General features: G+C 61.6%; 2 protein-coding genes across 3 annotated transcripts; both read right to left on the bottom strand.

Annotated features, from left to right (window-relative positions):
* Positions 1-7,904: 7,904 nt before the first annotated feature.
* Positions 7,905-11,430, bottom strand: BARX1 (BARX homeobox 1). Of its 2 annotated transcripts, none has more exons than XM_036896937.2 (4): positions 11,023-11,430; positions 9,080-9,371; positions 8,918-8,997; positions 7,905-8,578 (listed from the first exon to the last, which is right to left on the bottom strand). In XM_036896937.2, the coding sequence occupies exons 1-4, from the start codon at positions 11,246-11,248 to the stop codon at positions 8,418-8,420; spliced, it is 759 nt and encodes a 252-aa protein (XP_036752832.2). In that variant the 5' UTR covers positions 11,249-11,430; the 3' UTR covers positions 7,905-8,417. The 2 variants fall into 2 exon arrangements, with proteins under 2 accessions (XP_036752832.2, XP_036752831.2); XM_036896936.2 differs by having other exon boundaries at positions 8,918-9,002; positions 11,023-11,428.
* Positions 11,431-11,541: 111 nt separating this feature from the next.
* LOC118918277 (collagen alpha-1(I) chain-like) lies at positions 11,542-15,397 on the bottom strand. The gene is made up of 4 exons (XM_057499371.1): positions 15,185-15,397; positions 14,921-15,098; positions 13,741-14,856; positions 11,542-12,237 (listed from the first exon to the last, which is right to left on the bottom strand). The coding sequence occupies exons 1-3, from the start codon at positions 15,395-15,397 to the stop codon at positions 13,811-13,813; spliced, it is 1,437 nt and encodes a 478-aa protein (XP_057355354.1). The 3' UTR covers positions 11,542-12,237; positions 13,741-13,810.
* Positions 15,398-16,296: the final 899 nt, after the last annotated feature.

Genomic DNA, 16,296 nt, shown 5'->3' with positions numbered 1-16,296 from the left:
CGTGGCCAGGAGGGGTCCTCTGCTCCCAGCTCCTAGTCACATATCTGATTGGCTGCACATGGTCAAAGCAAAGCCAGCAGCTACTTGAAGGTGAACATCCAGCATCAGAGGATTCCCAAAGCTGAGCTGGGAGTGGCCCTCAGAAAGCACCCATCACACCTGACAGTCATAAGCCTCATGTAGCAGCTATTCCCTCATTCAAATAAAGTCTTACAGAGGGAGCCTTAATACAGAGCTGCCGTGTTCACTCTTCCCAATGACCCTCTGTGGGGCTCACACCCCACACTCCCATTACAGAAGCAAAATGCCACACAGCTGGAGCCACTAGGGGTGAGGGGGTGCTGTGTTCCCACCGTGTCCAGCCACTGGGTGGGGATCCCTTATTGGGGCGGGCTCTGGGGGCAGCAGGAGCCCTCAGCCAACAGGGAGCTGGCACTGGCAGGTGGAATCAGACCTGGGCCATTACTCATTCACTCTCTTGCACGCTCATTCACTACAGGCCCAACTGTGTTTGCCCACTGCCTGGAGGGGACGTGTGTGAGTGTCCAGCTCTGGGCAAGTCTGGGGGATGTGGGTGCATACCCCACTGGGGTGGGTGCATACCCCAGTGCCTAGCTCAAGCAGGGATGGACTCAGAGAAGTCTCTGGAAAAATACCTGAGGTTGGCCAACCAAGGAAGAGCAGAAACAGTGCTGTGGGCAGGAGACAGTGAGAAGGGAGGGATGTGTAGGACCCTCAGGCTAAGACAGGGATAGCCAGCAGAGGGTGTTGAGGGGAGGGTGGGTGGGTGGGTGGGCCAGGGTGCTGGGCCTGGCCGTGAATGGAAGCTGTTAAAGCCTAAGCATAAGGGTGATGCAGCCCTGAGGCCAGGAGCAGCCCGCTCCCTGGTGAGAGAGCCCCCGACCACCGGGCTATGCCTAGGCTACCCGGGACTGGTCAGTCATCCTGCCCTTGCCTCAGTTTACCACCACAAAGCCTGGGGAATAGAGGCATTACATTCTGGATTTTGTTAGAGTGAAAGCCAGGCTAACTACTGTCACAAGAGATCTTCACACATGCTCAGCACACGGCACAGTGAGGTGGGCCAGGGCCTCTCAGCTTGAAAGGGGCATTTCCATAGATGTTTCTTGTTCACTTACCATGGCTCAGACCTGTCCCAGGACAGGGTGCAGGGGTGAGCAAGACAGGCAGGGTAGACTAGTGGGAAAGAGAACCAGAACTCCATCAGCTGGCAACCTCTCTAGTCACTACACATGACTGTGGGTGACATGATGATACGGATGGGAGGGGTGGGCAAAAGGAGTGGGCAGAGGGCTGCTTCCTTGCAAACAGCCTGGCAGCTCCCATACAAACACTACATCATAACCCGGAGCTACCTAAAATCCTTTGTGAGGAAATCCCACCGATGAAGTGGTCAGGCACCTCAAGAATGATATGAGATTTTATTCTGGTCCCTGTTTTAAAGAGAGGAAGCTCAGGCACAGAGGGGACAGGTAACTTGCCCAGGGTCACACAGCTAGTGAGTGGTGATGTTGGGAGTTGCACCTATGGCAGCCTGGCTGAGAACCCACACCCTTGACCTGGAGACAAATTGAGTGGACACTCGAGCCAACCCTCCACAGGAATCTACTCCTGGATCAGGAAGTAACTTGGCCTGAATGACACCCCACCACTGCCCACCTTAAACCCAGGGAGCCACCTCTTCACGAGCTTCAGTTTCCTCCTCTGCAGAATTGATTTGTAGTCTTGGTCCTGAGGGCTTCAGGATTAGCAGTGAGGAATAACCAAAGCGGTGCCCAGAGCCCCTACTCCACAAGTGAGAGACAGTGCCAGCACCCCTGCAAGCTCAGGGGTCCCTGTGTTCCAGTCTGAATGCAAGGCTGGAGGACAGATGGCTTCGAGCGCCTGCACTGCATCCCCAAGAGGACCCCTCGGGGGCGCTTGGCTGCAGGACCAGCCCCAACCCTCCAGACCCCGCCCTGCCCAGGCCCAGCCTACGCTGTCGCTCAGACCCTGGCAGGGGGAAGGAGTCCAGCGTGCCCGGACTCTGGGAGTTCTCTGAGGGTCTCTCAGAGGGCGCCGCCCCAGCAGGAGCAGGAGGTCTACATACAGGTGTGTGTGACCGAAAACACCATGTTCCTCGTTGCCCAGGACGCCAGGCAGACAGGAGCCGCTGCCCGCAGCTCTCAGGGTGTGCCAGGGCTGAGACAGCCGTGTCCCCAGACCGACCCCGAGCAAATGCACTGGCCACCACTGCGGACGCCTGGAAGTGAGGCGGGAGCGCAGGCCCACAGGAAGGGGAGGTGGGCAGCGGCGGGGACAAGGGAAGAACAGCGCAGGCTCGGGACAGCACGTCCAAGGGCCTACGAAGGAGCGAGGTCCGTGCGTCTGAGAGGCTGGAACAGGGAGTCGCCAGGGGCAACACTCACCTACGTGCGCCAGGCCCTGCGCGGCCCGGAGCTGCCCAGGAGGGGCGCGCACTCCCCTGCCGGCCCCGCCGCCCCGCCAGCAAGCCTCCTGCTCTGCGCTCCTTTCGGGTTCTTCACCTTCACACCCTCACTCACCTGCCTTTTCTTTCTCTCTCAGGCGAGCTCACATTTGTGGGCACGTTTTTGCCTCCCTATCTCTGCCCCTGTGCCCCTGCCCTGCTGGTCCCTAGGGCCTGCTGCCTCCACCTGCCTCTTCCCGCCGGTCGCCGCCTTCCGCGCAGCGCCGCGAGCCTCGCTAATGCGTTTCGCATGGCGCGTCAGTCAAACGCCCTTCTAATGTCCTTAAAGCACGCAGAAAATTGCATCCTTATGATAAAGGAAAAAAAAGAGCAAATTGTCGGGTGGAGGCGGAGCTGCCGCGGGGCTCCTGCGGCCGCGCTCCGGTCTCCGAGGGACTGGGTGGGCCGAGGCGGCTGCCCGGGGCTCTTGGCCCACTAGGCTAGAGCCCAGATGTCGCCGCCTCCCCGTCGCCTTCCCAGCAGCGCCTGGGCTACCATCTCCTCCTCCTCACCTATTTCGTTTGCCCACCTCTCCACACGTGTTCTCTCCACTCTGACCTTCCTCCCCCGCCTTGATGGCCAGGACCTTTACACTTGCTATGCCTGCTGACTGCCAGGCTTTCCTTCTTCTCATTCAGGTCTCAATTGAAGAGTCAGCTCGTGAGAGAGACCCTCTCTACTCACCTTGACAAAGCCCCCAGTCGGCTCATTTTCTATCATCTGCTTTGTTTTCTACAAAACATTTGTCAGCTCCTGAATTCATCTGGTGGATCTTACTGTGGCTTCTTTGCCATCTCCCCAAACCCCCTCACCTCCAACAAGAGCTCCCTGGGTCAGAGGCTGTGTGCTCCATTCCTAGCACAGTGCCTAGCACACAGCAGGCAATTAATCAGAACTTGGTGAACAGGTGGATGGGACTCACTGTGGGCAGGAGAGACCACTGGGGAACCTAACGCCTCCAGACATCCCAAGCTGAACCTCAGGGCTGCTGGGCAAGGGGCACTGGAGACCTGTAGAGGTGATGTCAGAATCAAATTCTTCTTCTAAATGCTGTGTGTCCTTGGGCAAATTGCCTAACATCTCTGAGCTCTACATCTGCAAAAAGGGAGTCGAACACCTACCTTACTGGGCTGTCACTGGATCAACGTGGGGAGAGGTCTGTGCCCTAGTGCTGGGAACCACCTGCCACATTCAGTAACTGCTTGTTAAAATAATGAATGGGCCGTGTAAGTGCTTGATTAACACGAGTCCATGATGCCACTGGGGTCAGACACCTTTATTTCCTAAAGCACTGAGAAATTTTTTTTAAACACTGACACATGAAATATTCATGGCTAATGGAGACATGACCTGCTGCTTTTAGACACCTGAAATTTGTATCTTGTACTTACTCAAAGCTCTGTTCCATCTATTAACACACAGATTTTTATCACAGAACACTATTGTTTACACAAAAGAAACTATCACAGTGACTATAATGGGGTATGTGGGGGGGACTTGATAATAGGGGGAGTCTGGTAACCATAATGTTGTTCAAACAATTGTACATTAATGATATAAAAAAAAAAAAGAAACTATGAGGGAAATCAATGGGTTGAAGTGTTTCTAAAACTTCTCCTGCAGCCCACTGCCCTGTCCCCCTGTGGCCTTCACCTTGAGAGTGAGCTGCTGTCCCTGACTTCCTGCACTCAGGGAAGATGCCAGCTCCCCAGTCTTCATGGTTTTCTCCATTGAGGGTTAGTGCCTGAGACGTGAGCAGCTGCTGCTGTCCAGCTGGGACACCTATCTTTCAGTCACATCCTGCTAGCACAGGGCCTATGGGATGTAGGACCTCACAACTGTCATGTGAACCCAGATTTCAGAAAAGGAAGTTGCTGTCTTAGAGTCAAGATTTAGTAATACAGTGTGGGAACTGGGACAAAGTTAGGGGCCATGGGGAAAGGCCCTGCCTATGAAGTGCCTCCACCAGGCCTTACCTCAAACACAATGGGACCCACCTTCCACCATGTGTGTAGAGTGGCCCAGGGACCAAGGCCAGGGAGAAGCTGGCCCAGAGCCAGGCTGCTGGAGTCCGGCCCTGTCTTATTCCCCACCCTTTCTGCCTCTGCTCTCTTACCTCCCTAAAGTGGTACTGGTAGGTGGTGTTTGAGACAGTTCCTTCAGCTGGGAGAGCCCGGGGCCCAGGCTGAGCTGGAAGGGCCTGCAAGGCATCTGTGCTCCTCCTAGCCTTGCAGCCCCTGGAGAGGCCTGGGGGCAGAGGCTCTAGGGATAAGCCCATCACGTCTCTAGACACGGGACCTCAGCTTGGGATCATAAATGTTCTGGGGCAGACGATCCCCTCCATTGAAGAAATGAAATCAAGCAGCGCAACACAAAGACAAAGGTAATGTCAGTTTCTCCTCAGACCCTGGGGCTCCAGGCTGTGCCAGACAGCAGAGCTCACCCCAGGCTTGAGCGGCAGGAGCTGCTCCAGGCCTCGGTTCCCCGTAGGTGCAGAAAGGGGGCGCCCTTCGCTCCAAGCTGTAGCTAACATGGCCCCGGCCCAGTTTTTTTTTTTTTCCACCTTATGGGTTCCCGCCAGAGGCCCTCCTGAACTCCCCAGCGAAAGGAAGTAAACTAGAGTAGCCTTTACTGTTTACAAAGCGGGGTGTCAGGGGAGTGTGAGGGGCGCCGGCTCCCAGTCATGTCTATCAAATCCTGACGGTGCCCGACTCGGCGCGATCCAGTGAAAGTCGGAGACTCGGAGATGGGCTGAGGACCCCAGGCCCGCCGCGACGGGCTCTTCCTGTCCCCAAACGCTCCTGCTGCCCCCCTATCTGAGTGCCATCCAGACCCCAGGCTCCTGCTTCCACCGACACGGAGAATGACTTGCTCAGGGTGGGGGTTGCAACGCCCCACCCCTGGCCCGACTCTTCAGCCACCCTTCCACCAGCCTCCCTTTCTGCCCAGCCTTCTCCCCTCCCCCCAGCCTCACCGCCCCCCGTAAAGCACAGGAAGAGCCAGCTTGGCGTCTGTGTGCGCGCGCTGCCGCCAGGCTAATCCCGGCTGCTGCTCAGCCCTCGCGCCTCCCCGAGACCCTCCATTCGGAAGGGTCCTGGCTGCCGCGGAGCTGTCCCCACCCCACCCCACCCCAGCCCACTCCCCTCCAGGACCGTGACTCTCGCAAGACACCCGAGACGCTCCCGCCCCTGATTTCGGCCCCGGTTCCGGAGACTCAGTGCTGTCTCTGGGTTTTGTTTCCCAGGACCTTGGAGCGAACAGATCTGTGCGGCGGGGGGTGAGGAGGAGGAGGGAGCCAGGCACCCTTCCTCCGCAGAGCCCGGACCTGCAGTGGGGGCGCGGGTCCCTCCGATCTGGGAGGCGGTCTCCGCTCTGGGCGCAGGGAGACCGGGCGCACCGCGTCACCTCTGTAGAGAGGACGCGGCCCCTTACCTGGAGTCCGGACTCTGCGTGCTGCCGTCCGCTCGCCGGGTCTGGGTCGGCCGTACGTCGTCTGCCGCTGCGTCTTCGCGCCTCCGGAGCGGGCCTGAGCTTCCATCGGGCTTCGTAAGGCTTCCCAAGCAAAGACCTCCGAGCTGCCGGAGCGCGACCCTCTCCTCCGCCCGGCCTCGCGGTCGGCCTGCTGCTGTCGCCCAGTCCCCTGTCCGCCAAGGAGCACAGCGGCGTCCGCAGTGACAAGCCCCTCCCACCCCCGCGGGCACTGGCATTGGGGCTCCTCGTTTGGGGCCCTGCTCCCCCACTGACCGGCTGGTGACTCCGAGATAGCAGTGCCCCTGTCAGTCTCCCCATCTGTGCCTGGAGGAGCTGTACTAGCTGGGATATTGGGGTCCTGTGCTCTGGTGCTGGCTTGCCGGAACCCCGCCCCCATCACATCTATAGTCCTTAGAGACCTTTTTGACCCGTCCAGTGACGGGCTGCCTTGGGGAAGCACCATAGGCCCGCAAGGCAATCTGCCTACGGTCACATTCTGGGCTCTGAGGAACGGGTCAGAATCCCCTATCCTCCGTGACCCTCCTTCCTTCTACCTCTCCGCACGATTGAAAAAAGCTGTAGGTTGGAGTCGGTCCCCTGGGCCCACCCAACACAGAGCCTCAGACCTCACTCCCTCCCGTCTCCAGTCGCAGGATTGAACGCAGGGGCGCGCTTAACTTGGTGGCCCAGGTCTGTGTAGGAAGGTTACCGGCCACCTCTCTATTGAGCCGACCCGGGTCACCCGCAAGTGACCGGAAGGGCCTGATGGGACTGCGGCGCAGTCAGACACAGATAGTTACTTCCTGAAGGCAGGTTTGTCGGCTCCTTCAGGGACACTGGCGGGCGAGCCGTCTGGGAACTGTTGGCGCAGTGGAATTAAAAGCCCCGGCCGGGAGCTGGTTCCCCTGAGGTTAACCGCCAGACTGCACAGAGAAGGAATGGCCCGCAGCCCTCAGGAATCGCTCTTTTTCACTTCTCCTGGCCTCCAACCGCGGCCTGACGGGATCGGACAGAAATCGAAGCGCAGGTTTCAGGAAGGGGTGACCAAGCCGTCATCTGGCAGGAAGCTGGGCCCTCTGAGCTCGACCTTGCTCTCTCCCTCTTATTTGCAGTCGGAGGAACTTGGTTGAATCCTAATCCCGTCTGAAACTCTCGAGGGCCAGGCTTGGGTGTCTCCCAGAGCTTTCACCAGCAAAGTGGCTATGTCTCCATCCCCATAGCCTGGTGGTTGTCCTCCTAAGAAGCACAAGGACGGAAACCCACAAGCGAGTTCCCAGGCCAGACCCGACGGGAGAGAGAACAACCGAAGCTTTCCTGGAGCTGTGCGCCTAGAAAGCGTGCCCTCTATGAGCTCTGGCACCTTGGAGTCCTCCATCGGTCAGGTGCCCTCTGCCAGACCCGGGACTCAGAGGCCAGGCCAGGCACCACTGCCCAAGTGCACCAAAGAAAAGCTGCAAATTCAGCAGCAGGTGCCACCTCAGGCCTCTGACCTCAAGTCCTCAGCTTTCTCCACCTCAGGAAGGGCCGACCTGAACCATCTCCAAGACCTCATAGTTGGTCCTTAAGTTCCAGGAAGCCCACCCAACAACCCAAGGTGGCTTTCAGCCCCAGGCCACTTCTGAGTGAGCCCCGTGGTGGCCAAGAGCTCCGCTCCTTTGGCTGACCCCTACTAAGCCAGGCTGCTATCCCTCCGCTGTGCCCTGGGCTGGGAAGGTTGGGGAGGAGTTTCAGATCCTCAGGCCCAGAGTCGGGGAGATAACTAGGCTCCTGCAGCAGCCGAGCTGCCTGCGGTGCCTAGCCCGGGCTGGAGGGGCAGGTCATAGCTTGCTTCCATGTGACCCGGGGAAAGGATGTTTCAAAAGCCACTGCAAGTATCCTTCTTACCTCGCTGCGACCCCCACCAGCCCCTCCGTGGACTCCAAAACCCCTTCATCAGACCCTGCTATGTCATAAAATATTTTATTGGAAAAAAATCACCGTCTTCGCAAAAGAGGGGTAGGGGCCCCAGCGACGTCGGGGACTGGCCTCAGTGCCGAGCTGTCCGGGAGCCATCTCGGACCGCGGTGGCCTGCGCAGGGCGCGGTATTCCTGACGTGCGGAAGCGGGTGTGTGCCCCGCGGCGTCCCGACGCGGAGGGCCGGCCAGAGGCGGGTGGGGTGCGGGGAAGGATCGGGCGTGAATGCGCGTGGAGTGCCCGGCCACTGCGCGGCTCCGGGCGAAAACGACCTTCCACCGCGCCGGAAGCGAGTCTCCAGGCTAAGCCTGGGAACGCACTGGGGCCTGGGTTTGGCTTCAGGGTCTGTGTCCTTCCTTGTTTGACCCCTAACTGTCCGTATTCAAGGTAATAATAAAACGTTTAGAAAGCAATGGCGTGGACGTGGAAAGGCCGGCTCGCGGCTTCGCGCGAGCTAGGGGTACCCCTGGCGGTGCGGGGTCCGGAGGCCCACACTCTGCTCAGTCATCGCGGCTCCTGTCGCTGGCCTCGCCCGACGCCTCCGCCGGCTTCTCTGCCTCCTTGGCTCGCTCCTGCTCCGTCAGCTGCTCGCTGCTGGGAATGGAGTTCTTCTTGGGACGCCCCTTGGGCTTGGTGGGAGACTCCAGGCCACCGCCCTGCAGCACCTGCGCGGGGGCGGCCAGCACCGCGGTGAGCCAGCGGGATCTGGGAATCGGCGCCTCGTGCCCAGGCAGGGCAGCTGCGCCTAGCCCTGGGGTCCTTTGAGCTCTGGGAAAAAGCGACCAGAGGGTGGGGCCGAGGGGTTCAAGGCTGCCAGGTCTGAGGGTGCTACGAGCAGGGCAGAGTGTACCTATGGCTAGCGTAGCAGACAGACAGAGCAGACCGTCCCTGTGGGCACGAGGCACCCAGGGAATAAGAGGGCTGGGCAGAAGTCTCCACCCTGAAGGGGAGAGCCGCTCTTGAAAGGCCCAGGGGATGGGCGGGGAAGCCACGGGCACACTCACTATTTTCTTCCACTTCATCCTCCGATTCTGGTACCACGTCTTTACCTGCAACTGGCTCAGGCCCAGAGACTCCGCCAGATCTATTCTGGAAAGAGGGAGGCACCCTCAGCGGGGCAGGCAGCGCCCTCCCACCTCCCGCTGGGCTCAGCCTGGCGGTGCTACCTGTCTGGCGTGGAGAGGTACTTCTGCTTCTCGAAGCGCTTCTCTAGGCCCATCAGCTGCAGCTCCGTGAAGACAGTGCGGCTCCGCCGCCCCTTCTTGGCCTTGGTGCCTGGCTCTCCGGTGCCGGGCGCCTCCAGCTTCCCGCGGAGCTGCAGCTCGAGCGGCAGGTGCGGAGCCCCCGCAGCGCCGGGCAGTCCAGGCCCCGCGGCTAGCAACGCCGAGCCCAGTCCGGAGCAGCCGAGCGGCGCGAGAGGGAACTTAAACACCGTTGCCTGCTCGGCCTTCAACACGGCTGCGGGGAAAGAGTGAGCAGCCCGGTGAGCTGGGCTGTGCTCTTCCTCCTGGAGACACCCAAACCATGCAGCGCCGCTGGAGTGCTCGTGCTGGCGGTGCCACCCGCGCAAAACCTTCATGCCTGGCCGCAAAGTGCGAGATTTGCGCCAGGCGCCTAGGGTGGCCATCTTCAACGTCAGTGGTCCCAGAGTCGGGGAAGGTGTCCTCCCCACCCGGGCTCTGCCTGGTGTTCCCTAAGCCCCAGAGCCTCTGGGATTTCAGGATTCTTAGTGAACAAAGTCGCCCCTTCGAGACGCACAGAGTGTGTCTTTTATAGAAAAGGGAAACCAAAAAGGAAGGGCAGTGAGTTAGGAAGATAAGAGCTTGCCACAACCGAATCGGCATTGCGGCGTTAGGGAGACTCTCAATGGAGTGAGCACATCTGCTCTTCTGCCCTGGGCATCCCAGATATGCGCGCACGGAGCGCCTGCCGTGAGTGGTCAACGGGGTGGGTTTGGGAACTTCCCGAAAATGCCGAAGAATCCCGAATCGGGAAACTGTCCTTCCTGTTTTCTGTTTAAACTCTTCTCCGTGAAAACGTTTCCGTTTTCATTAGTCTTCAAACGGGTTTTTTTTTTCTTTTTTGCCCGCTTCAAACGAATTATTAACAACAGTGCCGCTGGAGGCAAAAGGAAGCAGAGAAACCTCTGCATTCGACCTGGACTTAAAACGAACAAGCTGTCCCTGCTGTCCCCGGGGCTGCCACACCACTGGGTCAGGGTGCGGAAGAAGGCGGTTGGCAGCGGAGGGGTCCCGCCAGAACGCGGGAGGCCTCCCTTCCAGGACAGGCATCTCACTGTGGGCCGTGCTGGCCCAGTCGGAGTCGGCAGGCGCAGTGGCAAGGTGCGAGTAAAGGTGAGGAGGGGCCGGGAGGGAGAAGGGATCCTTGGAGGAAGGTGGGAAAGGGACGGCCGACCGACCCCACTGAGAGAGGCCGACCGCCTGGTGGAGAAAGGGCACTGGCAGGGAAAGGCAGGCCCGCCGAGAAAAGAAGAGACTAAGACCGGCAGAAAAGGCGAGAGCAGGGGACTGGAGCTCCAGGGAGGCCTAGCCGACCTGGAGCGGAAGGGCCAGTCGGTCAGCGGCTTACAGCCAGGCCTCCTGTCCTCAGGGAAGGGCCAGGGGGCTCGGCGCTTCGAGCACAGGTTGGTTGGTCGCCCGCCTGTGACCCTGGGAGACTGAGGGCGGGCGAGGGCCAGCGCTAGCCACCAGCGCAGCCCTCTGCGACCTCCACCTCTTCCCCAAAGGTCCTGTTTCCCTGCCTTGGGTAGTCACGGCCACTCCCGACCGGCCCTCTGCGGCGAAGGCCCAGGCGTTTGTGGTCTCTTCGACCCGCAGTCTGACATTACCAGTCTGGCCCTGCGTCGCGCTGTGGATTAGTGCTCGGGTCCCCGGCCCGCGTTCCTCCGGGCTGGAGGCCGCAGGACGACAGGGAAGGAGGGCACCAACGCCCTCCCAAGCCAGTCCGGCCCGCGGGCACGAGGCCTGGCTTTTGCGCGCCCTGCCGCTCGGCTTCCCGCCGGAGCGCGCCCAGGGCCCGGCCCCGGCCTGCGTGCTGAGCCGCGTCCTCGAGGCTGCGCGGCCGCTCCCCCGCCCGGGCCCGCACATACCCAGGTGGCTGTGGAAGGGCCGCGCCGCCAGCAACGCCTGCACGCCGAATTTAAGCAGCTCGCCCGCGGCGGCGGCGGCGGCGGCGGCGGGTGCGGCGCCCTTGGGCCCCGGTGGCTCGGTGAGGATCTCCTCGATCATGAAGCTGCGGTAGCGGTGCGGCGGGTGGTCGGCGCAGACTTCGGGAGGCCCGAAGCGCGCGGCGCCAGGCTCCCCGGGCCGCTGCATCGCGGCGCCCGCGGCTCGGCGGCGGCTCGGCGCGGGGCCTGCGTGGGGTTCTAGGCCGGCCCGCAGTTCGGGGCGGCGCGCGGGTGCCGGCTCATGCCCCCTCCCCCGCCGGCCGGCCGGGCGGAGGCGCAGGGCGCGGGCGGGGCGCGCGGGGTTCTGCAGGTCGGACCCGGGACTGCGCCCCCGCCCCGCGCCGCCGCGCCTCTTCCCCGACCAGCCCCGCGTCACCGCCCCGCCCCGCCCCGCCCGGCCGCCCCGCCCCGCGCCACCGCCCCCACCCCCACCTCCCCACCCCCCAGGCCAAGCCCGGGGAAGGCCGGACCTGCAGGATGGCGGGAGGGAGGGGGCCGTGAGAGGGGCGGGACAACTGAGACCTAAGGAGACCCTGCAGAGCGCACTCTCAGACAGGAGAGAGCGGGAGAGCTCGGAACTGAGACCCCCGGAGGTGGGAGCAGGGGATCGAATGAGAGGTGAGACAGGGGCCAAAGCGAGAAGGCGAGGGCCACACAAGATGCGAAACAGCGACTGAGGGTGCCTGGGACTCCGAGACGAGTGCAGAGAAAGGCCGGCGGAGCGCGGGAGCCCGCGAGCGGTGACGTGCCGGAGGGCACAGAGGCAGGCAGGGCTGAGGGGAGTGAAGAAAGAGGGATCGTCTAGGAAATCTAGCCGTCTGGGCAGAGGTTGGGGAGCCTGGTGAGGTCGGGGTGGGGGTGGGAGGGAAGAGGCAAAGCCACGCAGCTGGGCTGGGAAGGCGTCGCTGTAAGCCGCCTCCCCAGCCAGGTCGCAGGGCGGTCTGGCAGGGGTGCAGTAGCGGGTAGGGTGCATCTTCCAGAGCGCCGCAGCATCTGTGCACTCCCGCCTCCGATTACCAGGCATGGCCCTATCTCTCCCTAGCTGCCCTGAGAGAAAACGTTGTCCAGCCGGGATTTGCTTACATTTCCAGGTGATGCGTGGACAACCTCAGTGGCTGAGGGGTGGATTGTGTCGCCCTAGTTAAAGGAAGAGAAGGATGCAAGTAGGCAAAGCTGCAGCTTCACCCCTTCTTAGCTTTGGAGCATCAGGGAAATCTGGTACTGGGGCAAGCTGGATGAGGGCCCACAGGAGGCACTGGGAGGTCTGAAGACCAACTCTGGGGTGACCTGGCTTGTCTCTGAGCCTTAGAGTCTGCAGCCTGACTGAGGAAGGCCCATTCCTTCTCTAGCTCCTTCACTTCATCATTTCAGGAATGTAAACCCAAGCTCTGGGGTGAACAGTCTTATACTTAACTGTGTGCTGAGTTTCTCTCTTTGTCCCTGCCACTCCTGGCAGGCCTTGCCCCATTGTGGACCTCAGTCTCCTGACCTGTCCCAAGGAGATGCTAAGGAAGGTTGTGAGATCTGACTGGGGGGTCCTGCACCCCTAGGACCTGTTGGGAAGTAGGACCCAGTTCACCTCAGCAAGGAGGCTTGCAGAGGTACAGATGCCTGCCCTACCGTCCCAGGAGTCCCTCAGCTGGGGTTTGGGGCACCTCTCCATCACATGTGAGCACTGCCTGGGGCCTTGGTGGTCACTTCTGGGAAATAGGACCTACCACGCCCACCTACCCTGCCTTCCTCAAGTTGATGCCACTTCTTTAGCAGGGCGGCCTTGAGGCCTGCCCCAGACCCTGTGTGGACTAGGCAGTGGGTTAGACTTTTTTGTCCATAGGGCCAGAGAATGACTTAGCAGAGGTTCCAAGAACCCATCTGTCTTTTCATCCAGTGGTCTGGTGGCCGGCTGGGTGACCAGTTTCTGAACCTTTCAGCTATCATTAGTAGTGAAAGGTTGCCTCCAGGTGCTCTGCTCCATGCATAGGTGGTCCTGTGAGTCACATGGCTCTTCAGAAGTGAGGGTGTCCCTTCTAGGAGTGAGGGTATCCCACACTGAGCAGGCCTCCCTCCCTGTTACTGGTGGAAAGATGGTGGGTGTGGCCATGCCTCTGCTGGTCCAGCAGCCACCAAGCAGAGAGAAAAGCCAGTGTCCCCCAGATCTCTGGGCAGTCCAGCAGGGACCCCCCCACAAACACACATAGTTGCAGAGAATCCTCCCTAGATGGGTGCTGGGGTGTCCCCCAGTCCCAACACCTGTGTTCTCATGAGGAAACTGAGGCCAGCTGGAGGAAAGCAGTGGCCCAGGAGCACAGGGACAGGAGCGGGTTTCCTCTTCCTCTGTTTCAGTACCAGCCTTTCTCTGACTACTCCCTTACTCCAGGTAGGGCCCTCAGGCACACCCCTTGCTCCCCCTCTTCCCAAGGCCACAGCCTGGGGATGGTTTCTTGGTGGGTTAGGCCCACCCACCCCTGCTCCATCCCTTCAGCTCCTGTTTGGGCCCCTGAAGGAAGCTGCCCAGCTTTGAATCGTCTCTTCCCCAAGTGGTTGCCTTCTGAAGGTCTCAGCTTTTCCAAATGGGAGCTGGGGCCTGCATCAGAGGACTCCCGGCATCGCACTGATATGCCTTCACCAAACCCATTTTACCTTCAGTTGCTCCCTGGGATGGCTCCCGGGTCAGGCTTAGGGCAGGTCATTTTCAGGATGAGGACTGCCTCTAGACTGGGGGGAGTAAGAAGACCAGCACAGTCCAACTCCACCCCATTTCAGGTGGCAGAATGCCCCCTCCAGCTCCTGGGACACCCGATGGGGCTGTTCCCGTGGCCAGCAGGGGACAAGGCCACTGGGCCCTCCTAAGTGCAGCTGACTGAGCCTTCCGAGGCTTTGGCTGGCACTGAGGGCTGAGGGAGCCCAACCTCGGCTCCTTCACCCTTGAGCACCCCCTGCCTGGACAGGGGAAGCCTCTGATCTCCCAGTCTGGACGCCATCTCCCTGGGGGGCGATCCCCCAAAAGACCCGGAGATGAACCCCTTTTAGGCGAAAAAATGTGCTCAAGCAGTGGCCGGGCCTCTGCTCCAGTTGCAGAGTCGGCGGCGGCAAAGAGCTCAAGAGAGTGGGGTCCCTCCTCCCGTGTGGAACAGAGGCCCGGAGGAGGGGAGCCCTTGGGAGAAGGCTCCTCCTGGCTTCCCGCGTGACCCAAGCCCCGCAGACCCCACCCCGGGGGCGCAGCCGCAGGCCCGATGCCTGGGACCCAGCCCGGGCCTCCCGCCGCTGCGCCGCGGAAATTCCGGAAACCGCTCGCGGCGGGAGCAGTGGAAAAGGTGACCTCAGCGCCCAGGTCCAGCCGCTTTCTCCCCGCGGCCCGGCCGTGAGGGGCTCCGAGCGGCAGGGAGCCTTGCCACCGTGGGGGCCTCCGCCCCGCCAACGCTCTGCCCCTCGGGCGACCCCCACAGCCGCGTTGGCGGGGTAACAGGATGGGGGTTAGCTCCCTGCCTAAGCAGCCCCTCAGCCCGGCGCGCAGGTCCGGGACCCCACCTCCACCCAAGCCAAGCCCTCCGCCTCCCCGCGCGTCCCGGATGGGGTTCCGAAGTCGAAGAGTCCGGGCCACTGGGCAGACAGGGAAGCTGAGTCCGGAAGCGGGCAGGCTGGGCAAGACCCGCAGCCAGAGGAGCTTCTGCAAAGCCTGGAGGGTCCTGGGCCTGGCTCCCCCCAGCTCGCCCCTGTCCCCGGCCCAGCTGCCCTCCCGCGCGTGCGGGTTGGGCTCTCACTGGGCACCACAGAGCCGGGCGAGAGTTGGGGGAGATTTCTCCCGAACCGGTCGGCTCACCTCCGGGTGCCGTTGCCCGGCAGTCGCTGCGGGGAGCCCCGCGCCGTCCCCCGTTAGACAGACCAGGAGGTCGAGCCCGACGGGTCCAGCCGGCCCGGCCCTCCTCCACGAGGACGCTCGGCGGCGTCAGCCCCCGGAATGAAGCCCGTCCGCCTCCATCCGCTTTCTTTCGCGAAGCCTACGGTTCTGAAGGTCCCAGCCCAGGGTCAGGCGGTGGCGGCGCCCGCTTGGTCTCAGGAGGGTGGCACCCTGCTAGGCACGCACCATCGCGGCGCGGCCGGCGCTCTGCTCGAGCTCCTGGGGCCCGAGCCTGGCTGCATCTACCCTGCTTCGGACAGAAAATCTCGGGGTTCTCGCTCTCGCAGGTTGCGTCTCTTGGGGACCACCGAGTCCTTTTCCGGTTGAAGAAGAGGGTTCTGTGACGCCTTCCTTTATGAACGTTCCGAAGTCAATCTTGGTCTTTCCGTTCTCAAACATTTCAAACCTTTGTGAGCTCGGAGCTCAAGTAGGGTTTGGGGACACCACCTCAAAACACGGCCCTCTCTCTCCCAAATTCTCCCTCTTCAAGTGTTTTAGTTTATTCCTTTGGAATTGGCTGTTTTTATTTTGTAGCTTTTTGTTTGTTTGTTTTAGTGATTTTCTTTGGAAGTGTGAGTTTAAAAGATATAACCATCGGAAGGTAAACCGGCTTGCCTCAGCAAGGGCCCAGGGCTATCCTGCGGAAACCGCGCAGACCTGCTGGGGGGTCCCGCCACCACTTCACGCCCACCCCGCGGCCGGCCCGGCGGCGCCCGCAGCGACCCTTATCCAAGTGCAGCCGAAGACAGCCCAGAGGAAAGAGGGCCGGCTCGGTGGTGCCCCGCGACGTGCGCCCAGCTGCTGCACTCGGACGGCGAAGCAGGTGTGGGTGTCCTGGCGCTCCTCCCGGCGGTGCGTTCGGCCTTTGCAGACTTGCCCTGCGCCGCAGGCGCCGCGCGCGGGATCCGGCGCCAGGACCAGGAGGCTAGGTCTGACTCCCGCCCGGGCGCCGCCCAGGATCCCGCCCCGGGCTCGCAGCCTCTTCGGCCCTCTGATAAGCGAGGGCCCTTGCCGGCTGCCTCCGGGGTGTTCGCGGTGCCATCCCGGCAGGGGCCAGGTAGCCACCCGTCGCTGTTCTCAAAGCCGCCGCCGGACTGGACTCGTTATGCGGCAGTAAAACAGAGCCCACGAGGAGGCTGCGTCTCCCCCTCCCGGACGAAGAGGCGTGCGCTTCCCTTTTCTTTCCTTCTCTCTTCTGGGGTCCCCGCATCCATCTACCGCTTTCTACTTTGACTGTCTGGCCCGTCCGCCCCCGCCCCGCTTCCCCGCTTCACTCCCCTCTCTCTGCTTCCCTGTTC

This window comes from Manis pentadactyla, chromosome 3 (genome assembly GCF_030020395.1).
Source record: "Manis pentadactyla isolate mManPen7 chromosome 3, mManPen7.hap1, whole genome shotgun sequence".
NCBI classification, from domain to species: Eukaryota; Metazoa; Chordata; class Mammalia; order Pholidota; family Manidae; genus Manis; species Manis pentadactyla.
The sequence above is the reverse complement of the archived record's forward strand: the minus strand, read 5'-3'. Positions and strand labels throughout refer to the sequence as shown.